The sequence below is a fragment of the Triplophysa rosa genome, linkage group LG23 (genome assembly GCF_024868665.1).
Source record: "Triplophysa rosa linkage group LG23, Trosa_1v2, whole genome shotgun sequence".
NCBI classification, from domain to species: domain Eukaryota; kingdom Metazoa; phylum Chordata; class Actinopteri; order Cypriniformes; family Nemacheilidae; genus Triplophysa; species Triplophysa rosa.
The window spans coordinates 20087090-20110358 of record NC_079912.1 but is presented as its reverse complement, the minus strand read 5'-3'; the positions used below and the strand labels follow the sequence as shown (position 1 = coordinate 20110358).

At 38.2% G+C, this 23269-nt stretch overlaps 3 protein-coding genes across 4 annotated transcripts; all 3 read right to left on the bottom strand.

Annotated features, from left to right (window-relative positions):
* Positions 1-3853, bottom strand: ube2ib (ubiquitin-conjugating enzyme E2Ib). 2 transcript variants are annotated; one of them, XM_057322949.1, is made up of 8 exons: positions 3720-3846; positions 3115-3163; positions 2918-3025; positions 2242-2325; positions 2087-2159; positions 1891-2000; positions 1419-1498; positions 1-783 (listed from the first exon to the last, which is right to left on the bottom strand). In XM_057322949.1, exons 3-8 carry the CDS (start codon positions 2981-2983, stop codon positions 723-725), a joined length of 474 nt encoding a protein of 157 aa, XP_057178932.1. In that variant the 5' UTR covers positions 2984-3025; positions 3115-3163; positions 3720-3846; the 3' UTR covers positions 1-722. The 2 variants fall into 2 exon arrangements, with proteins under 2 accessions (XP_057178932.1, XP_057178931.1); XM_057322948.1 differs by lacking the exon at positions 3115-3163 and having other exon boundaries at positions 3720-3853.
* Positions 3854-4748: 895 nt separating this feature from the next.
* kctd5b (potassium channel tetramerization domain containing 5b) lies at positions 4749-11182 on the bottom strand. Its single transcript, XM_057322947.1, is given in 7 exon segments — positions 4749-5699; positions 5856-5981; positions 6979-7074; positions 7183-7274; positions 7359-7467; positions 9851-9891; positions 9894-11182. Coding segments are annotated over 7 exon segments (633 nt in total). The 5' UTR covers positions 10033-11182; the 3' UTR covers positions 4749-5669.
* Positions 11183-11320: 138 nt separating this feature from the next.
* On the bottom strand, positions 11321-22724 carry pdpk1b (3-phosphoinositide dependent protein kinase 1b). The gene is made up of 14 exons (XM_057322940.1): positions 22593-22724; positions 17766-17960; positions 17224-17266; positions 16950-17087; positions 16474-16618; positions 16254-16351; positions 16068-16143; positions 15768-15836; positions 15588-15684; positions 15322-15495; positions 15009-15238; positions 14869-14926; positions 12919-13071; positions 11321-12818 (listed from the first exon to the last, which is right to left on the bottom strand). The coding sequence occupies exons 1-14, from the start codon at positions 22614-22616 to the stop codon at positions 12705-12707; spliced, it is 1614 nt and encodes a 537-aa protein (XP_057178923.1). The 5' UTR covers positions 22617-22724; the 3' UTR covers positions 11321-12704.
* Between the last annotated feature and the right edge of the window lie 545 nt (positions 22725-23269).

Genomic DNA, 23269 nt, shown 5'->3' with positions numbered 1-23269 from the left:
TATTTTGTAGAAAGTTTTATTAAACATACAGACACAATCTGTGAACAAAGGACACATGTTCCCATCAAACAGACAAGAAACGTACATCATGTTGGCGAGAATCGAACTCTGGTTCCACTTTTCCCATGAGTAAATGTTCTGGACTTTGACATATCAACATTAGACAATCCTAGACAGATCTAAGACCACGTGGCTGGACAAATATGTCACGTCCCATGAAGAGCAAACTGGTCCTAGATCAGCATTCTGGGGGAAATTTCAGCATGAAGCACTATGTCTTACCTACCAACATAACGTAATAAACCATCCAAAAACAGACACAGGAACACAGACGCGCACACACACACGCACACACACGCACGCACGCACACACACTGTGGGAAGAAAAATCCACAAACATAATAAAATGACACGTTTGTGTATTCACACAGAGACACACACCTGCTGAACAGAGCTAAAATCCAAACAGCCTGCTTTGACCGACGACTGCGATGTCATTTCTGAATGGGAATTCAACGTGTGTACAGAATTGTTGACATCATTCCGAGCGGAACGGAGAGAATATGAAAGTGAAAGGAAAGAGGAGTGTGTAAAAGTGTGAATTTGGTGATGAGTGGAGGTGGATGGCACAGACGTCATATTTTTAGTCCTTTTAGTCCCAGCGAGAGGACAGCACGAGTATTCACATAACCTCTCATTCCTCCAGTCTCTCCGTCGGGTTACTATGGGGAGAATTTTTTGGCCTGTGCACGAACTCTTTTCTCGTACTCCACTCTATTCTGACTGTAAAGACAAACCCACACAGAACAGTCAATAACTCAAACATCTGTTGCTTACTAAAGCTAGGTGTCAAAATGGTCTTTCTAGGCAACATTCTTAGGTAACATAGGTGTGAAGTTTAATATGAACTGTTAACCCATATAATGAATTTTGATTAATACTATCAATTAAACAGTTCAAAAAGTCATTCAATAAAGTTGAACTAAGCGTTTAGTCTACACTGCTGTTGTTAAAATAAGCATGATGTGTCTCTGGGGCTTGAAGGAGCGGAAAAGGCTCAAATAAAACACGTTTGGTGCTATAGATACAGCGCCGAAAGGCCATTATGACCACAGAGCTTAGTTGTGTTGACGCACTGTTCACTTTAGGAAGTTTTTCTTAATTCACCGCAGCGTTGCTGGTGAATGATGTGACAAATATACTACTTGTAAATACCATGTAAACGTTTTAAAATGAACCCCTAATTATATAACAAAAAACATACTGTTGTTATTTCTAATGGGTCACAGACACTCTATTCCATTGTACTTAAACTGTAACTGAACGCTCTCATCTTACAAGTTAATGGTTAATACTCAAATGTTGTTTAACGGTCAGGATAAAATGCAGAGCTTAAAAATGATGCAGTGAAAGTGTACCAATATATAGTGTAAGCCTCTGCCTGAGCTGGATCCTGTATGTTTGGTTCATTTAGAAGCTCCTGAATCCCCAACAGGATCTAAACAAGACAAGACAAGACATTAATAGTGTAGTATTTTAAGAATATAACACGCTACCAAAAAATCATGAAACTGAAAGACATTACACAGCAAATAGTAACACTGTGAACCTTACGCAGAAGGTGTGATAATGTCTAAAATAACACTCGCTGCAGCATTACCCCATTAACCACCATCTGCACAAACTTTAATCTACTTAAAGAACATCACACGCAAATAACACCATAAGCACCAAAACGACAAAAAAGTGCCATCAAAGAATTCATGTCATGTGCTTAACTACGTTTAAATCTTAATTCACTAGCTCAACTTTCCATGTTCAAGAAACCTAGAGACATGTAGCATGGTCTGGTTTGACAGCGAACCATTTGTAATCTGGACCAATTTGAACCTGTTTAATGGTGATGGCAGGTCTCCAGTCCTTGTCTTCCTCCAGAATGGACAGACACACCGTTCCTGACGGATACACGTTGGGATGGAACAGTGGAGGTTCAAACTTACCTACAGAAGAGAGATATAGAGTGAGTGCTGACCCACAGCCATAATATTCACACACCAGGGTGGAAATCTGTTTGTAAATAACTCACATTTTGGGGGTGAAGATGGGTAGTCATCTTTAAATAGCATCCTTAACTTAAACAGCCCTCCTTCCCATGGTGTCTTGAGAATGATAGACAAAAATGTCATATGATGCTATGCAAAACAGCTGAATAACTTAACACTTCCAAGAGAGCAGCCTTACCCCCTTCTTTCCTGGAATTGCACATTCCCAGTTCATAAGATTCATTGTACCGTCTGGGTTTTTCGTTGGCACAGCAACAAAGCCCTGGGGATGCAGAGGTGTTACGGTTTAGGGATTCTTATATAAAAGCAGAAATGTGACCCTGGATCACAAAACCAGTCTTAAGTAGCACGGGAACATTTTTAGTAAAAGACAAAAATACATTGTATGGGTCAAAATTATCGATGTTTCTTTTAGGCCAAAAATCATTAGGATATTAAGTAAAGATCATGTTCCATGAAGATATTTAGCAAATTTCCTACCATAAATATATCAAAACTTTATTTTTGTGAGTGGATGGCCTGTTACAGTGCCTCCGATTAACAACTTCGAAGGCGATTTTCTCAATATTTAGATTTTTTTTGCACCCTCAGATTCCAGAGTTTTAAACTGTTGTATCTCCACCTGATATTGTCCGATCCTGACAACTCAAACATCAGTAGAAAGCTTAATTATTCAGCTTTCAGGTGATGTAAAATCTCAATTTTGAAAAATTGACCCATAAGACTGGTTTTGTTGTCCAGGGTCACAAATGAGAAAACACCTGATATGAGCGTGTACAGGAGAAAATAGGTGTTTATTGATCAAGGCTCATTTCAGGTTGTGTGGACTGTCAGTAGATGAGCGTGTTACTTACGAATGGATGGTCTTTCCTCCATGCTTTACGCTCTTGCGCAAGTCGACTCAGAGCAATGCCAGACATTACCACTAATTCTATGTAGAAAGGTGTCTAAGTATGTGTAATCTGAAAACAGATACATTTTGATCAGAGTTTATGCTATTAAGACTTTATAAAAAGGTATTATGTTATTATCAAAAAATATTTAATATTACCAAGTTTATTGTATACACATTTTTTTCCATTCCATTAACAGCTGGATCTCTGTGAGCCACATGATACATGTTACAATAAATGTAATAAAAATTTTGATCAAATTCATCAGTAAAAATGACAGCTACTTAATAACTTGCTGTTTATTATTAACCTGACATTTACAGCTTGAAATACAGCTTCACATGAACTCAATATCTTTATCAAGATTTTTTATTTCCCATTATGACATCACAGATGTTACGTTATTACATCATAATCAAGAGTTTTTTTATATCCACGTTATGACATGATAGTTAAGGTTTTAGCTCAATGTTATAATGTCACAATCCCGCCTGTCAGGGAACCGAGGTTACGATCAGCATGACCATTAGGGTCTTTAATTCTCCTTATGACATCACTATCAGGATTTTTAATTTCACATTATGACATCACATCATAGTCCAGCGCTTGAACGCCGTTCATGAGCGCGCAGGACAAAGAAACTCGACTTCCTTTGACGCGAACGCGCGTTCACACAGCAACGGTGCCAAACAAAACCGATGCGGCCGTTTACCGGCCACCGAAACACAAAAATGCTTTACACGTCCGGAGAGAAGTGACTTACCTCGTGAATCCCAGCGTTATACGACTTCTGGGTCCGCTTACTCGAAACGAATTAGACTCAGAACCAATGCTGTGAAGTTTCCCTCCTGCAAACACATTCGGTTCTGAAGCAGTCTAATCAGGACCAGCGACGCTCCGCAAAGAACGCCTGAAAGAAATTCGGAATCAATTATAAAATTACAAATGCAGTTAGTTTGACAGATCGATTTGATTAAATACTTCAGCTTAGAGGTAGAGACGACGTGTGTTTGGGAAAGTGAGACATTGCTCTTCGCCTTGTAAAAAAATATTTACAACAGGCATTCCCCTAGACGTCTAACACTTAAAGGGACCGTGCCTCAATATCATCTATCCATAGAAAAATAAAAATAAAATTTAAAGGCACGTGGTGTGATGGAGGTTTTTTCCACCAATATTCTTGTCAAACGAAGTATTTAAAAAATATGATTTTTTGACCCTTATGGATAAGTTAATGAATCAAATGTTGGGATGTTTCCAAGTCAAGAATATGCTGTTATTGTCTGGTGAATGATACAACATGTGAGTACATATTTAATTCCATTGACTCTTGTGCTCACAGAGCAATTGTTGTAATGGAAATGCTTCTCATGAGCACAGATGGTGTAGCTTTAATGACAGGCTGGATTAAACTCTGCATGAAAGGGTTAAACTCTAAAATTCTAATGATTTTGCACTCCATTATGCTTGAGGAAGCATTAACATCCAAGCCCGGAATGACATCATGTTTTGAATGATGCTGTTAAAGTGATGAACTTGCTTGCAGGCTCCTACAAATCATCTATACATTTAAACCAAAATGTCTGTTCAGTGGGTTGAATGACATAAACACAGCAAGAAAACACAACATTCTTGCTGTATTTGTTCTTTAGCTATGTATCACAGTGGAGTTGTGCTTTTACTTGATTATGATTCATTTGTAATGATTTAATGAACTGGGACTAAACTGGTTTTTCAGCATGAGTAAGCCTCAATGACTTGCTATTCCCAAAAAGCACACAGACACATGAAATGATTTGTTATAAATGGATTTATATGTTACAAGCATGTAGGTGTGTGTTGGCTACAGTCATCTGCTTGATTGTACATTGACAGGAGATGATGTGCTCCATTCAGATTTACAGACAGAAGTCACAAAATAAATACAAACGAGTACATTATAGAAGAACGATTATCGATCAAAAAGTCTAATATAAACCTGGAAGTGCAGTCATACATCTAGCCACGCCCCCCCCCCCAAACATTTACTTTCAAACTTTTCAGAACACTAACCCTTTAAGATCTAGCAGATGGCAGGAATATCAAAATGTCTCTTTCTCGAATGCTACCTGTTATTGCAATGCATAAGAATAAGAATACAGCAGTAGTGCAAAAGCAACAGTTTTCACATTAAAAGTGGTATAATAGTATTGATCTTTTCCTTAATTATAAGTAAAAAGTATTTTAAGTCTTGAAAAGTCCCAATGCGATTCTTAATCAAATAACAATGAAAAACTAAAGTTCATACAAATCCATTAAACAAAAATAACAAATAACTGAATCACTATTGTTATTTCTTTATTGTGCATGCAAAGCACAGAGTAAAATAAATAATCCCTGGTTATTGTCATCAGTACAAATACAGAATTGTTACATATCCATCATGCTTTTGGTAACAGATGGCTAGTTTAAGGAATTTAAAGTGTGCATTTTCCTAAATCCCTGAGATTTACATCGGTCCAGTTCTCCGACTCATGACCAGACAGAATCAGAAGCATCTACAGCTGACTCTCAGTCTGTGTAAAGATGAAAACAAAGCATTCCAGTATTTCACAGGCACCGTTTCCAGTGAACATGCGTGTTAGTGGGTTTCCATTGATGAGGAGTGACGAGAACAAGCTCACGGAGAGCTCTAGAAAGAAGCTGGATATGTCACCTATCTTGCCGTAACAGATCATATTCTAGAACCTCGTTCCTGTAGAATCTACAGAATAAAAGGCGGAGCATAATATAACAGCAATACAATACTGAAGTATTTAGTATACAGTGTGTGTGTGTGTGTGTGTGTATGTGAATGTTCTAAATGCACATTTGCCAAGAACAGGAAGTAGAGCTTACATGTGAAGTACACACTGTTTACCTTTGCTTTCTCACTTGGTTGATTGTTGCTGCCATATGATTGGTTGTAAAGCTCCTTGGAAACAACACACAGAAACTCCGCCTGGTCCTCATTACCATAATTGTAAGAGGAGCCAATATTGACCAACTACACAACACAACCAGACAAAAATAGAGAGACATTTATCAAACATTATTGAAGATAATAGTAAATGTTATCATTAATTGATCACCCAATAATGAAAAACATCTCTTATGCTCACATGCACTTTTGTACCATATTTAACATCAATGATGCTTGGTCTCCAAACCAAATGGTTCATTGACATCTTGACATGGCATTTTTGTATATAAGTGAACACAAAGTTTATATTATTTTATATAATTTACATTATTCAAGAGCCACAGTACAAATTAATATTTTAGGCAAACAACTAGTTAAACAACTAACCCTAAACCAAACAATAAATATCCCTCAGCGTACCTTCTCTCTACAAAACACAAAGTATACTTTTATTATTATTATTATTATATTGTTATATTAAAAGCTTTCACAACATAATGTCATTTTGAACACTCACTTCATAAGATGTGCATTATATTGTTTCAATACATTTATTGAATTCATTTAATACCCTGATGATGATCAAAACTATTCCTTTAAAATAGGGAACACTGTTTGTAAGGTACATTTCAAATAGGGACACAAACACACTAATGCAGAAGTGTCTACGTGCTGAGGAATGTTTTGACACCCGCTCGTTCCTTAATACCCTAATCCTTCACATGCAAAATAAAAAGTCTGCCCACAAGTAAAGATTAAGACGTGCACACAGTCACATAACAGAGCAGAATATTAACTGTGACCACTGCGATGAACCGAGGGTGCAGCGCATGCAGCGACTAGCAAGAGGACAGGGGAATGTTGAACTCTCCGCTGTGGGCGGGGTGAGTTTGACTCGACTCCTCCCCTTCACCTCTCCAGACACAATCAGGAAAAACTCACCCATAACCTACACTGACAAGCTGCAACAACGAATCAGAGCGTGAGGCGAGTCCTGAATGACGCGCAGGTCAGCGGCAGCGATTGGGATTATTGTGGAGCTGGAATGGTCGGAACAAACGTGAACATTGTTTTGACCTACCTGTTCAAACTTCCATCCATCCGACATGGTTGAGACCATCTGAGTCAGTTCTTCCTCCTGACACTGCAACACTCTGTAAACATGTTTGACTGGAGTCTAAGAAAAAAGGATATTATTAACCAGATGATCAGCAAAGAAAATGTTTTTAAAGGTGACATTTTTCCCTGGCACCAGTGAACAGCAGAAGTGTGTGTGTTTACTTACGTGTGTAGTCTTGGCGTCTCTTTCACTAATCTTATCTTTAATGAGTTTGATTAATGATGTGATGTTGTAGAACTCGGCCTCTTCAAGAGCGCCTAAAATACACAGACAAAAACCATAACAGTTCAACATTTAACCCTACAAAACCACAAATCCTGTATGTGCTATATGTCTCATACCCTCCTCTGTCAGATTCTTGTTGAGAACCAGTTTGCCATGTCTAAGGTAATTCAATACTGGCCCGAAGTACACTGGATCCCTGTCGATCAAGTAAGCCCCAGTCTCGTCCTGTGAAGAGAAGATACACTTTCACACAATGAGTTTGATAGGTGTTCAGAAACAGAGCGGATGCAGATGTTAGTGGAGGAGAACAGACACACATTTGCGGCACAGCTACACTCTTTACTTTTATTCCATTCTCATCTTTCTGCCTGAAATTTACATTTGAGATTGATATTTAATTTGTTTACTTACATATACTTGATTCTATATTTATGCCTTACTCAGCACCTTATTTTAATTAGACTCTAATGTTTGTACTTATTTTATGTCTTTTGTTATATGTTCAATGCTTTGGCAATATTGTAAGAACACGCAATCATGCCAATAAAGTACCTTGAAATTTAAAAATTGAAAATTACACTACATACACTACATACTGTAGATTTGTGTAAGAAATACATACAGCCGTAGACCATTTACTATTTATAGGTGTGTGTTTAGGTAAAATGATCATTTTTGTTTCATTCTGTTAACTACTAACAATATTTTCTAGCAAATTTCACATTGAAATCTTGTTTCTGTTTGCATTTATTTGCAGAAAATGAAAACTGGAGAAACAGGTGAAAATAACAGAAAAGATGCTGTGTATTTATATATGCTGTGTCTGATTTCTACATGTATTTAGAAACAGTTATTTTTTCTTAATGTGATGATTTTTTGACACTGGAATGGAACGGACACAATACATCTAGAAATGCTGATTAAATGAAACTTTTTTCCGCAGCAAATATTTGTGCCCTAACATTTGAGTTCAACTTGGCCTGATTTGCTGGCACTGAGGAGAGATTGAGAGTGCTATTTCTAGAAAACAGGGTCACAATTTTTGCAGGAACAGGTGACGGACTCTTTTGACTGATAATCAGCCATTTTCCAAAATGTAAAAACAATTATTATCATAACATGGGAATGCACTTCAATTATTCCAAAACAAACATGCATGCACAGAGGTAAAAGCACAACACAGTGAATAACAAGGGTCTGTGTATGCTTGGCACTAAAAGAAAGCCATTAGAGGAAAGTGAGTTTAAACAATAATGATGTTCTGTGTCTGTGTGTTCGGCATCTGCTTCTTTAATCACACTCACCTTCACACAAAACATAAACCATTTTTCTTTTTACATCCAACATCCAAAATAAACTGATGCTGAAATCACCATTTACAAAATCTGGGGCACACACACAGAGAGCGAGAGATAAAGAGCCTTAGAGACTTCTGCTCTTTACAGGGTTAAAGCCCACAGAGAGCAGATTATTCTGGATTGGGGTTATTTTGAGATTAACATCTGAGATTTAGAGATGAGAGGAGGTGAGACAGTTTGAGCAGCGTGAGCGCCATAGAATGTATTTTACTTGCATTATCAAGAAATTATATTATTAAGTGTGCATTTAAAAGTATTTAGCGACATATTCTGTGACAGCATATTAAAGTATGCGATAGTTTTGTATCACCAAACAGATTTGTAAAAATAATGCCACTTTTAAAAAATCTGTTAATTATAATGATACATTTCTGTCAATTTTTACTCTATATAAATTTCTTTTTTTTTTAATTCTGATTATTTAAATGCAAAACTAAATGCTACTGTGAATTTAACACATTGCTCATTGCCTAATTTCACCCATTCAAGTAACTTTGACCCTAATCTTTGACACAACTCAGGTGACATGAGTGGGAGTGTGTCCAGATTATAGACTAAAAGTGGGGCACATGTGCATGCAGCATGCTAATGATGTCATCGCCACAAACAAGGCGTCACAAACTGACTCCAAGCTTTCCAAAGTAGAGTGAATCGGAGATTTAGAGACTTGATCCCAGCGGTGAACACAGAACAGTAGAGACCTTGTTGCTGACGCTGAGAGGAGGACAGTAACAGTATGTGTGTTTGTTCAGATCAGCCAACAGGAAAACAGCCATATAACCAAAACCCAATTACCAGAAAACAACACAAGTAATCTATGCAACACAAACCCACTCTTGACTCATGATAATAAACTTGACTAAAGTTAAATAACAAGAGCTTTTCATACCTCCAAACTGAGAGAGAGACATCCTTTGTCTCATAAATAAAATAAGGTTTTTTTAAACATAAAAAATAAAGCAAAAATGGAATGTAGGCTTTTTAAAGCCATTTGTCCTACTTTTTATAATGACCACATAATATTATTACATAAATAATGTAATCTTTAATAAAAATTATATTTATGTTAAACTTGTAAATGAAATTCATGTTTAATTCAAGAAGCCGTGTTTGGGTAAGAAATACTAGCAGAAAACGTTTTCATAAAATAGGTACATAGGCTACATTTAAATAATTGTTCCTGGGCATGTCAGGGGTTACAAAACAAAGAAAACAAGAAACTGTCTCTGAATCAGTCAAATCAACTTTACCTTATCGGAATCCAGATCGGGGTCCACTTGGCACAGTCGGGGTCCCGGCACAGTGTCTGTTGGGTGGTCAGAAAATGCGTGCCGCCGACGTTTAGACGGACCCATTTGGAGGATCTGTGATTAAAAGTGTGGATCGGTCGCCGACAGTCGTCGCTGCTGATCTCGCCGTGACACTCCGCCATCCTGCGCTCAAATGCGTAACGGGAACCAACAAAAGCACACAGGACGCAGCGCGCGAAGACACTCACAGAGCGCGTTCACATGAGAAACATATCACTTTTGTTTTAAGATCGGGCAATGAAAATATATGGCTGTATTGTTGACTCCCATGCGTCTAAATCCACTGTGAGCGTACTCATTCTGCGAGCGAATCCTTGGTGTGAACTGATTCTTTTGTTGATTCGGAGGAGCCGATTCGCAAAGCGTAGTAGTCACTCTAGTTGGGGATTACTTTAGGTACAACGCTAACAACATATAGGGAATAATTACTGTTATTAATAATAATGATTGACAATTGGGTTATTGTTAATGTTTTAACACTACTGAAATGCCTAATATCTAAAATATGGTTTAAGTACGATTTGGTTTGAATTAACATTTTTACTTTATTATTTGAGTTTATCGAGTTGATTTTAATAGAGAATGGTAAAAGAGTGAACATATTGTGACCCTGGATCACAAAACCAGTCTTAAGTAGAACGGGAACATTTTTAGTAAAAGACAAAAATACATTGTGTGGGTCAAAATTATCGATTTTTCTTTTATGCCAAAATTCATTAGGATATTAAGTAAAGATCATGTTCCATGAAGATATTTTGTAAATTCCCTACCTTAAATATATAAAAACTTTATTTTTGTGAGTGGATGGCCTGCCACAGTGCCATTGATTAACAACTTCAAAGGCAATTTTCTCAATATTTTGATTTTTTTGTGCTCGCAGATTAGAGTTTTAAACGGTTGTATCTCAGCCAGATATTGTCCTATTCTAACAACTCATATATCTATAGAAAGTTTATTTATTCAGCTTTCAGATTATGTAAAAATCTCAAGTTCGAAAAATTGACCCATAAGACTGGTTTTGTTGTCCAGGGTCACACATCAGACCCATTCATTTGCTCGGTTTTGTGTGAGCTATAATAGAATTTTAGTTTAAAGCTGCAATCCGTCATTTTTTGTTGTTAAAACAACATATCAGTTTAAATATTACAAATTAAAATCAGAAACTGTATATATTTTGCCCTAAACTAAAAAAAAACAAGTTGCAGGTATTTTGTAATTGTACCAACATTTTAACACCACATATTTGTTTTTAAAGACTTGTCAAAGTTCGTTCACTTATTTGTGGAAAAAACCTTTTAACATGCTTCTAATTTTGGTGGCTGGACCATTGTCACCATTTAACCAATCACCTTCTGATCTCCTAATCATGTGATGTGACATTTGACTCTGAGAAAAAAGGAGACAGTATGTGTTGGCCTAAAACTCTACATGCTTTATTTCAGTTCTAGGTTTTGCCGAGCGCAAAAGGCCGACAAGAAGAATACACACATTGCCTAAATGCACAAGTTCCCCACACACATCCATCTGACCACGCTCACAGACACGCACGCACGCACGCACGCACGCACGCACGCACGCACGCACGCACGCACACACACACACACACACACACACACGAGCGGGGCCATGCACACACAGGCATTAAATTATCAGAAATGAGCCAATCACTGCGCAAATAGAAAATGTATATGATATAGTAAGAAAACAAAAGCAGTAAAATATCATAGTTTACAATAATTCTTCACATTCAAAGGCTTTACATATTCAATACATACACAGCAAGGCCCTGGAACATGACTTCAATCCAAATATGCTTTCATATATTAGAATTTAAATAACACAGAGAAGCCAGGCCAGAACGGAACGGCCCAATAACCTTATACAAGAATAAAAATACAAAACCTGGATCCTAGAGTCACCTCAGAAGTCTCCTCCCATGTTCAATATTACATCAACTGTACATCACAGTCATTTGTTACCGATCAGGAAGACACACGCACACGCAATCAATCAATCAGTCGCAGCCTGACAGTCTCACACGCTCGCAAACTTCCTGTTAAAAACGGCCAAATGAGAGGAGCCAAACACACACAAACAATCAGATTGCCCCACCATCACGAGCCCCCAAACGGCAATGCATACCGTCACATTGCAAGCACTTGAAAGGAAAACAGCTAAAGAGGAAACTCGGTCGTGGTTTTAGCTCAGGGCAGAGGATCAGCTACCCTCTTAAACCACCCATGTGGCTTTTGCGGTGTGGTGGCACAGATGTTTCCTAACGCGCTTTAAGATTTATTCGGAACGTGCTAAGGTACACCTCGAAAACATTCCACATCACATCCTCCAATCAGAATCAGCAAGACCAGCTACTGTAGAAGGACCCGCCTTAATTCTAAACAAAAGCGACACTCACTCCTTTGGAGAGAAGCGTTTAGGTATTTCTAGGTAAAGGCCGTGTGCGAGTGTGCGTTAAGCAAAAAAAAAAAGTGTGCACTTGTTTCTCTGTAGACGGGTGGAGATTTCAAAACCCAACAGAAAGATTGGCGTCGTGATCTTAACTATGTGATTAACGTTTGCCTGCCGACATATGGCCTTGCTGCTTTTGGTTGTAAAGACTCCACCCTCGGTGCGTACGACAACTGAATTCGAAAGTGCCAGGAAGAGAAGGGACTGATATATGAAGAGACAGAAAGACAATATATAGCTGGAGAGGCGTCTCTACAGGGGCGCGTCCCTGCTCTGTGATTGGTTGGAGGGCTGTGGGGGGTGTCACCGAATGGGGAGAGATGTAGTCCTATAGGCTGGGGCTCTGGTGTTTGTGGTAGATCTTCCTCCACACCTCTTGGATTTTCTTGCACCATTTATCAGCGTTACCACTTGGGTCCATTAGATAGTACGTCCGGTTTGGCTACAGAAACAAACACAGTGGTTTATCTTCCATCTTGAAATCTAAATGATTATTGCCGTGTGAAGGCTAAGATGATTTGAGTGAGAAGTACAGCCATTACCGTGTGAACGAAGAAGGTTTTAAAGTTCTTTGCTTCAGGTCGTAGCTCAGGTGACCACGGGATCTCCCCTTTCAGAACTTTATTGACCGGGTCCACGTAGTACAAGTGAGGCCCCTCCGTCAGTAGCAACTGCCTCCTCCGTGCAAACAGACCCTACACACACACACAACTTCGTTACAAAATTATGATTATAATTAGGGCTGTCAACATTAACGTGTTAACGCATGCGATTAATTTTTTCAAATTAACGCGTGAAAAATATTTAACGCAATTAACGCAACATCCGTTTGTTTTGACATTCTTTGTCTAGCGTTACATTATGTAATCACGCTCTTATTCGTGTACAGGCTTTTAAACCACTTAAGCACGATTTTAAACAGTTGCTTTGACGCGTTCAATGAAGATAGACAGCTTCTAAACTGTGAGACGCGGCAAAACGCAACGAGAGGTCCAGTCTGGTGTAAACAGTCACGGGCTGAAGGCTGCGTCGGTGAATCTCTGTCAGACAGCGCATCCGTGTTCAGTTCTCTTTCGTGCTTGAATGGATAAAACCACACAAGATTATGTCAGAAAGCCCGTTTTGTCTAGCATTTTCTTAAGCAAGACTTCAAAGTGTAAAATCTTAAATGAATGCAAAGAGTTGTGAAAATGGGAGTGCGGTGACAGTCAGATCTGCGTACTGAGACAGCTCTTAAAGGGGCCACGTTCTTAAACATGCTGCTGTGTCTCCTGTCACTAATGTTAATCAAAGAACAAAATAAAAGAAGAAATCAATGTGATTTTGTAGCTTTAATGAGAATTCTTCTGCATTTAATTTATAATTTAGCATTAAAGACTGTAAAGTGTTTGAGAACTTCCTTCAATTTCTGTATATTTCATGATAGCTCTCAATTATATTGTTGAATGGCTATAATTAATGTTAAAATAATCAATTTAATAGAGACATCAGTTACAGTACTAATATCAAAATGTTTTCTTTCATTCACAAAATGACGCTGTTAAAGAAATATGTTGTTTCTACATCAATTTGAAGATTAAATGTGAAATTATTAAGATGTAAAAGTATATTTTAAAATATTATTGTTATGTGTGATTAATCCGATTAATTTTTTTAATCGATTGACAGCACTAATTATAATACAAATCCTGGATGCCGTATTGTAGATGAAAATGTACATATTACAGGTTTTGATATCATATGAACGCTGGGTTCAAGCCCTTTCCAAAGCGGTTTCACTCAAACCTTGTATGTAACAAAAGTTATAGTTATCTGAAGTCGGCTAAGCGCTATGATTTTCAGAACGGAATTTGGAGACACTAGCAAACATTGCGGACAACAACTAGTAAGTAGTGAAGCAAGTTTTACATTGTTTATCATGGGCATAGTGTCTGAACTTTTGATCATCTCTTGTATGTTTTGCGATCGCGTTCCGGAGGCGGCTCGCATAAGCAGAGGACTCCCAGTGCTCCAGACGGTGAGCTTCGCCATCGCACAAAAATCTTTGCATGCCGTAGTTTACACACGACTGGCAGGAAATGTGCATTGATCCTCCTTCATTCTTCATGTTATGTGGTCTACTTTGATGGATGAACTGTCTTCGTTAAGAGAGGGAAAGTTATGAGTGATTTTTTGCAGCTCCGCCAGCATGTCCTTAAACATCAGCTAGCCACTATAAATCGCAATTTTTCAGCAGTAAATTTTGCCACAATGTTTTCAGAGATGATAGACAAGAGGTTATAGAATAATAATTTAATGAAAAAACAATCTTGACCAAAAATTTACTTTCTATTTTTTGTTTTTCCTGAAAATTGCCCTGCGGGACATCCGACGGGTTTTCCCAGATCGCTTCACATTTTATGTTTCACCTAAAGAAACCTAGTCATTACTATTTTAAATAATTTGACAACAACGATTTGTAGTTTGTGTACGCGGTCGTAAACATGACTTACTTTGCGTTTGTCCACCGGACCCATTTTCAGAATGAGGTTATTCTCCACAAACTGGTGCCTGATAGAAATCGAAAGAGAGATGTAAAGAAGGTATGTGCAAAGAGAAACTTGTGCCAAATAAAAAGAGTATCTATGTTTACCATGGGTTGGCAGCGCTCTGCTTGTCCAGCAGGATGCGCTTCTCCTCCTCGCTGTACTGCAGGTCAAGCTCCATGCTATTACTGTCCAGCTCATGAATATGTATAAACTGATCCACACTAGGGGAGGGGTTATATGTAGGATTACTTGACTCTCCTGTTAAGGGATCCAAGGGGGCGGGGCCAGGCTGTGCCACCTGCATACAACTGAACTGGCTCAGGAGATCATCATACTACGAAAGAAAGGAGAAAGAGAGATTACACCTGATTTTTGTTCAAGGAATTTGACATGGTGCGACTGTTTTGGTTGACTCACATTTCCATAGCAGTCCTCGTCATCCTCGGACATGGCCGGCAGATACGCCGTTAATTTGGGTGGAGTCTGCAAATGTACATCATCCCAGCCGACGGACTCAAAGAAAGGGTGGGACTTCAGTGGCCCGTATCCACCCATCTCCTCGCAACCAATCCGCTTGCACGGATCCAACGACTGTGAAAATAAGATGAAAAGTAACGGTTTATGCAGTTGATGGTCCGCACTTATACATAACAAAACAAGCATTGATGATTCATAAGACTGACCAAAAGTTGCTCCACGAGGTCCTTTGCTTTGGGGAAAAATTTCTCCGGAAACTCATACTCCAGCTTTATAATCTTCTGGAATATTAGATACTCATTCCTGTAATGCGTCAAAACGCACATCATTCATTTAACCGAGGTCTCATACACGCTAAATAGGGTGAATTTAGAAAGTGAACTTGCCCGGCTCTAAATGGCGGGAGACCAGCAACTAGCTGGTAGATGATGCACCCTAATGCCCAAAGATCCGAACTGCATAGAAAACCCAACACTATCAGCAAACAGAACTTCTAACAATCATCACCATGCCATGAACTCTTAGCTAAACATTTGTTGAGTCCTCTCTCTGTTACTAACGCTGCATTCATGTTGTTTATAGAAAGAAATGTTCGAATGCATTTAAGAAACACACACTAGGCCCATTTTATTACCAAAGAAAGCATTACAACAGCACAACATGAAATATTCATTAGTTGTGCTTACCTCTTGCAGGCAGATTTCTCAGTCAGTAATTCAGGCGAGACATACTGAGCCGTACCAACAAATGAGTTTGCTCTTGCTGCGGGGAGAAACATTTCAATGACGACAATCCTTTAATAAAGGCACTATAATGTCAGGAAACAGTGCAAGTTGTTTTTACGTTCTGCGATTGTCTGTTTGGTGTTTTACCTTGTTTGCTGTCAGACGACAGTTGTTTGGCCGTGCCAAAGTCTGTTATTTGAATGTGCATCTCCTCACTGAGCAGAATATTTTCTGGCTTTAGATCTCTGTAACAAAAGCACAATAATAAATCACAATGTCAGAAAACACAACAAAAAAACAGGAATTTCATTTTGAAATATTTAACTATTACATTTCTGATAGTCGCCCTTAAAGATAAGTAACTGACCTGTGGATAATGCCTTTCTGATGCAGGTACCCCAGAGCACAAACTATCTCTGCCGAATAGAAACGTGTGCAAGTCTCATCAAACGAGCCAATTTTTCGAATGTATTTTAGAAGTTCGCCATTTTTAGCATAGCTCAGACCAAAATCTGACAGCACGTTCAGAAAAATAACAGATCATCGACATTAGACATATCTTAGGGTAAACTAATCATGTTTTCAGCCTGTTTTGATGACATTGACCAATAACTGTAGTGGTTTGGGTAATAGACAGAATTACTAGCTCCCCCTTGTGTCACTTTATCAGCAGCACTTTTTCAAAATATGTACCAGGGAATTACACCTTTTAACTAAACCAAATTGAATTGCTTCATATACATCACATGAGCAGGTTTTATTTTGCCATTGGCCACCCTGCTGACATCAGCCATTAAAACTTTTATAGCAGTCAGGCTGAACCCACATGTGAGTTAAGGATACACAGCTTCTCCTCGTCCTGAAAAGTGAAGTACAGCTTAACAAAGAACGGATGATCCAGGTGTGACATGATGTCTCTCTCTCGCTTGACGTACTGCGCTTTGTTCTCCTTCATTATGTGACGCTTCTCCAGGATCTTAACTGTAAAAATATATTTGAACACATAAATCCTCAGTATAGGCTTCGAATTGAACTACTCGTAACAAGTTCAACATCATTTAATTACAATTCAGACTAATGATGGGAAATCACAGACTGATCATATGCTATGACTTACTTGCATACTCCTTCCCCGTAGAGTGTTCTTTTGCTAAGACTACCTGTTAGCAACAAAGATGGTCTCAAGTTTAGTGCATCAATTTGTCTTTTGACAAGGTAGAAAAGAAAAAAGGCGGATCTGAATTCCAACCACATTTAACACGATTTCAAGTTGTCAATCAATTCTACCCAAGAGCAAGAAGCTCACTTCTTGAAATTAATTTGCTATGTCTCCAAAAAAGGATTAAAGAGCGAGATATTAACAATCTTCTTTATTCACAAAGCGCAAAATAAAGTGCTCTTTGAAACATGCACCGAGCACTTTATTTTGCACTTTTACAAGGTGACATGATTGTGCATTATTTAAGTTTTGTGTGCATTATTTAAGTTTTGTGTGAGGACTACTTATAATGTTAGGAAAGTCTTTTTTGACCAAATTTCTCATCTACAGCTGGTGATTTAAGCATTTATCATCAAGACATCATCAAGTTGTGATTTACAGAATAAAACAAAAGTCCTTCGTCAAGTACATAAAAACATCTGTAAGTGTGCGTGTCGTACGGTAGAGAAGGAGCCCTCTCCCAATATTTTGCCGAATCGGAAATCTTCGGGTCTCTTCTTGCGAGGTTGGGTCGGCTGGGGGGGTGCGACCTGTCCCTCCATGCTGTTGCCACGGAGATGGGGCGTGTCCTGCTGGCCTCTTACCATGGATGGACAGGAGATGAGAACAGAGGAGTGGAGGGATGCAACATCATACTGACGAGAGACAGAAACAGAGGGAGGTGATGTAAATCCTCAGCCTTAAAACATGTGTGATGTCATGCCTGTTTGCATGATGTCACTGCTGTAAAATCATAGCAGCAGGTGGTAAGTGTGATGACATCACTCATAGCTGAAATCAAACAGCCTAACCCAAGCAAGAAAAAAGGCCAAGTAGATGGTTTAAAAGGATCCCTGTGTATAGAGCGATGTATGGCTTAATACATGAACAATGGCATTGACTTCATAATTGTCAAATAAAAAAACTGTGTAACTGTCACAGTATTCATAAACTTTAAAAAATATTTTTACTTGGAGGCCGCCATTTTTTTGCGTCAGAATCCATGATGTCAAATGGTTGCGACCTAAACCTGTTCTCTTTCGCAACAGCGAAGCACACACGTTTTCCATATATAATAGTAAAATATGACACGCAAAACATAAGATCAGATATATAAACACACACGGACAGTAGGTGGCGGTATGTCTTCTTGACACACAAGCCAGCCTGCCAGCCATAAAAGAAGAACGTGTTCAGTATTAGACGTCTGTTCAAGGTGAGCGTGCATTAAATCATAGCTTTAAACTACCGCCTTTGAGACATTTAAGACATCAGCATCCACCATAATCGTATACTTTATACATTATGAGAATATAATGATAAACCCAATAATAATGCTTTCGGTTTGGTTATTTATTCTGTATTAGAGCACAAGTGAATATTAGCCCCCGTCAGCTAATGACCGAGGGAGAGAAGACAATAACGTTAGGCTACTGATGTTGTTAAATCAACATCAAAAAGTCAAAATCTGGATAAAATGCATTGTATAATGGCTAAAACATTGTGTATATGATCAATTTGAAATGATTTTGGTTATTAATATGCATGTTTGCATTGTTTCTGACAAACAATATTAAAATGTAGGAAAATACACCAAATAGCGTCTTTATTTTCTTTCTTCCTTCTTTTAGCATTATATAAAAGGAGGAGCGACAACAGTAAAGGACGAGAGAGAACCAGGCCTGGATTTTCCGTTATGTTTTATTATGTGTGACCGGCAGTCGACCGTGAGGGAGCTGCCAGCATTTTACTTTCGTTTTGTTGTTTGTTTATTTTATTAAAGTTTTGTTGTTCAACGTTCGCCGGTTCCCTCCTCCTTCTTCCTTGCTGTGAACATTGTTACACACATATATATACAGTATATTATCCTACAGAACCTTATATTTACTGAATAACTGATTAGTGTGTCGGTGTTTAGTTTGGCTGCCTAGCTGTGCGTGCAACCAGTTTACGTCATCGAAAAAGAACATGGCGGCCTCCTTAGGTTAAAATGAGTATTACATTTAGGGTTTTTTTAAGAACTGAAAATATTTTATGTGTTTCTAATGAGCGTCCATTTTATGAATGAAGAAAACATTTTGATATTAGTACTGTAACTGATGTCTCTATTAAATTGATTATTTTAACATTAATTATAGCCATTCAACAATATAATTGAGAGCTATCATGAAATATACAGAAATTGAAGGAAGTTCTCAAACACTTTACAGTCTTTAATGCTAAATTATAAATTAAATGCAGAAGAATTCTCATTAAAGTTACAAAATCACATTGATTTCTTCTTTTATTTTGTTCTTTGATTAACATTAGTGACAGGAGTCACAGCAGCACGTTTAAGAACGTGGCCCCTTTAAGAGCTGTCTCAGTACGCAGATCTGACCGTCACCGCACTCCCATTTTCACAACTCTTTGCATTCATTTAAGATTTTATTTTACACTTTGAAGTCTTGCTTAAAATGCTAGACAAAACGGGCTTTCTGACATAATCTTGTATGGTTTTATCCATTCAAGCACGAAAGAGAACTTAACACGGATGCGCTGTCTGACAGAGATTCACCGACGCAGCCTTCAGCCGATGACTGTTTACACCAGACTGGACCTCGCGTTGCGTTTTGCCGCGTCCTACAGTTTAGAAGCTGTCTATCTTCATTGAACGCGTCAAAGCAACTGTTTCAAATCGCGCTTAAGTGGTTTAAAAGCCTGTACACGAATAAGAGCGTGATTACTTGGGCTGTCACGATTATTAAATAATCGTCTCATCGCGATTGTTTGACCTCATCGCGATGATTTCGGATCATCGCAATTATCGCACATCTCTATAGAAGACACTAGGGGGAGCTGTAGTGTATCTGCATATTACATATTTTAGTGTATATATTGTTACTAAAGCATGGTAATACTTGTCAAATGTACCACCACAACACAATCACTTAAAAAAAGACTAAAACGTATACAAATTACCTGCAGTACAATTTAATATTATTTAAGCAAATCTCAGTGTGAAAACCAGTCTACCAAAATTTCATTAACACACAAGTAAAATTTTACTGTAGTCTTGCAAGTGAGAAAAAAACAGACTAGAAGATATTCTATGACTGATAGTATTTTAATGGTGGCTTCAATTCACACCTGATCAATTTACTTCATTTACAAGTATTTGGTGGTTGTATTATTGACAGGTAAAACCCTAAACCTTAAATATATGATGACCCAATTTTTTCCGATGTATTTCCAAGAAATAAACAGTCTTGTATTCAGAACAATATGGTCGTTTCAATCGCTGAATCAAAAATGTATGAGAATTAAATGTCAAAGCTCAAAAACAGACAATTAATCGTCATAATCGCCAAAGCCCTAAAACAGACAATTAATCACAATGATTTATTAGACAATTAATCGTCAATCAAATTTCATAATCGTGACAGCCCTAGTGATTACATAATGTAATGCTAGACAAAAAATGTCAAAACAAACGGATGCTGCGTTAATTGTGTTAAATATTTTTCACGCGTTAATGTGAAAAAATTAATCACATGCGTTAACATTGACAGCCCTAATATATATATATATATATATATATATATATAATCCTACAGAACCTTATATTTACTGAAGAACTGATTAGTGTGTCCATGTTTAGTTTGGCTGCCTAGCTGTGCGTGCAACCAGTTTACGTCATCGAAAAAGAACATGGCGGCCTCCTTAGGTTAAAATGAGTATTACATTTAGGGTTTTTTAAGAACTGAAAATAGTTGATGTGTTTCTAATGACAAATGCTAGTAGTGTAAGGCTATTACAATGCATTAAGCCATGCATCTCTCTATACACCGGGTTCCCTTTAAGTATTACGCTCTAGATATTGATAATGAACAATTATGGCCACAGGACAAAGCTGTTTACACACTCAGGCATTGTCATTCCTTATTATGAAGAAATCAGTAATCCACATACTACTACTCCCACAATAGCGTAATTACTTTTAAGTTACTCACATTTGAGACATTACCTAAATTACAATGTTTACAATTGCCGAATTCTTTCAAAAGGAAACTATACAGCCTACAACCAAACATGTCTGTCCACTCTCTCTCCCAGAAAACACCCACACAGCAGAATATAATCACTGGTTTACTGTAACTCATTCGTAATCAGCATTCCCACATGTAATGAGCTTCAAAACAGCACTATAAAACTACATCAGGTATGTCCACAACATCTCTCACAGACCTCCAACAAGAATCCTGTTTACTACTGGCTCAGACTGACCACGTGCCTCTACATACAAACTTATGTTTAAAACAAACTAAACTAATGAAACCAAAACAAGAGCAACCAACAAGACCAAGTTTACATCTTGATAAGCCCTAACTCACTATCGTTACACACTATGGTTATGCATCGTCTCAAAATGGATCTTATAAATTGATCAACCAATCACCTTTATCGGGGTTTCGTTTTAATCCAGTGATGGGCTATATCATATATTTACGCCAATATTTTGCTAAACACTGGCTGTCAAATGCACATAAGTAGTAAACCTCTAAGCCCCTTTTATAGGCCTCGACCTCGAGTCGATTGATTTTAGAAGTAACACATAAATAAGTCAAGGATAACGCAGATATGTTCAGGTCCGGTCTTTAAAAATATTGATGTATTTATAAGTAGTCAGTTTTGATGTAACTAAATTTAAAAAAGTACAAGCTGACATGCAAACGAGGCAAAAACAACCTGAGGCGACTTGTGCTAGTAGCGCTGCCCGACTCCAAGTCAAAGCCGTATTATAGTTACTTCAGAAAATCAGGCAAGTGTTGCCTTCACATCATTAAATAAGTCGAAATAAAAATATCTGACGCAGATTCAAAGCGAGTTTTACACGAGCTGTATCAAAACCCCGTGTCGTGAGTTAGCGGTCAGGCTAACGGGTAAGGAAACAAGCAACTTCATTTGTTAACAGAACAAGCCCGCGGAGCATAAGGGCAATAATATCGATATTTATTCACAATATGCCTTTAAAAATATAAACATCGAGCATAATCATTCATTCAGAAATTCCTGCACAAAACACGATAAAAAACTAAAGTTGACACTTCCTGGTTAAATGACTTGCGCTTGTTTTGGGGACTAGCATGCTAATGTGCTAAACGCTAAGATAGAGGCTACAGCTAACAGCGGGTCGCAGCTCGAGCGTCCCGCGCCGCTGCCACCAAAAAACGCGTTTACGAGCGGCGCATACGCCGCGGCGAGTGGCGGCTTCGAGCCCACGCTCATCAGACACCGGCGGTACTCACAATCTGACTCGTGGCTCTTGCCATGGAAGTTTTCCGTGGGTAATTTATTTGGGATTAAATAATTGTGGAGACTAGAGTCATGGCCGCCCTCTCTGCGCCTTCATTTCACGGCTATGTGACGTCACGCCACAACAACATTACTGCAGTCAAGAGGGAAAAAATAGATGCGCGCTACTGCGCGCGCCCCCCACTGGCAAATCCCCCCAAAATCCACTTGGGATCGATGTGGTACAAGTGTCAATGAATGTGTTTTTGTCACTTTTTTTGTATTGTTATGAAAAATAAAAACATTCCCTTTACTGACAGCATTAACAGTTGATCACTGTGATATGATGTTTTTCGAGAAGTAAATGCCATAGGCTACATGAGAGTGGCTGGTAGGCTCACCTTACTCATTCAGTTCAATTTAGTTCATTGTTTAAAAAGGGTGCATGTTTTACAATAAGCTTTAATAAGGACATCATGGTAATACCATGTTATTTGGGCATGCTACTGTGGTACTGCTTGTTTTACATTTTTATGCATTTTGCAGACACTTTTATCCAAACTGAGTTACAGTGTATTAAAGACGTACATTTTAACAGTACATAACAGTTCTGGGCTCAAACCCACCATCTTTGTGTTGTTAATGCAATGCTCTACCAAACGAGCTCTATAATGTATATAAGAATTTACAT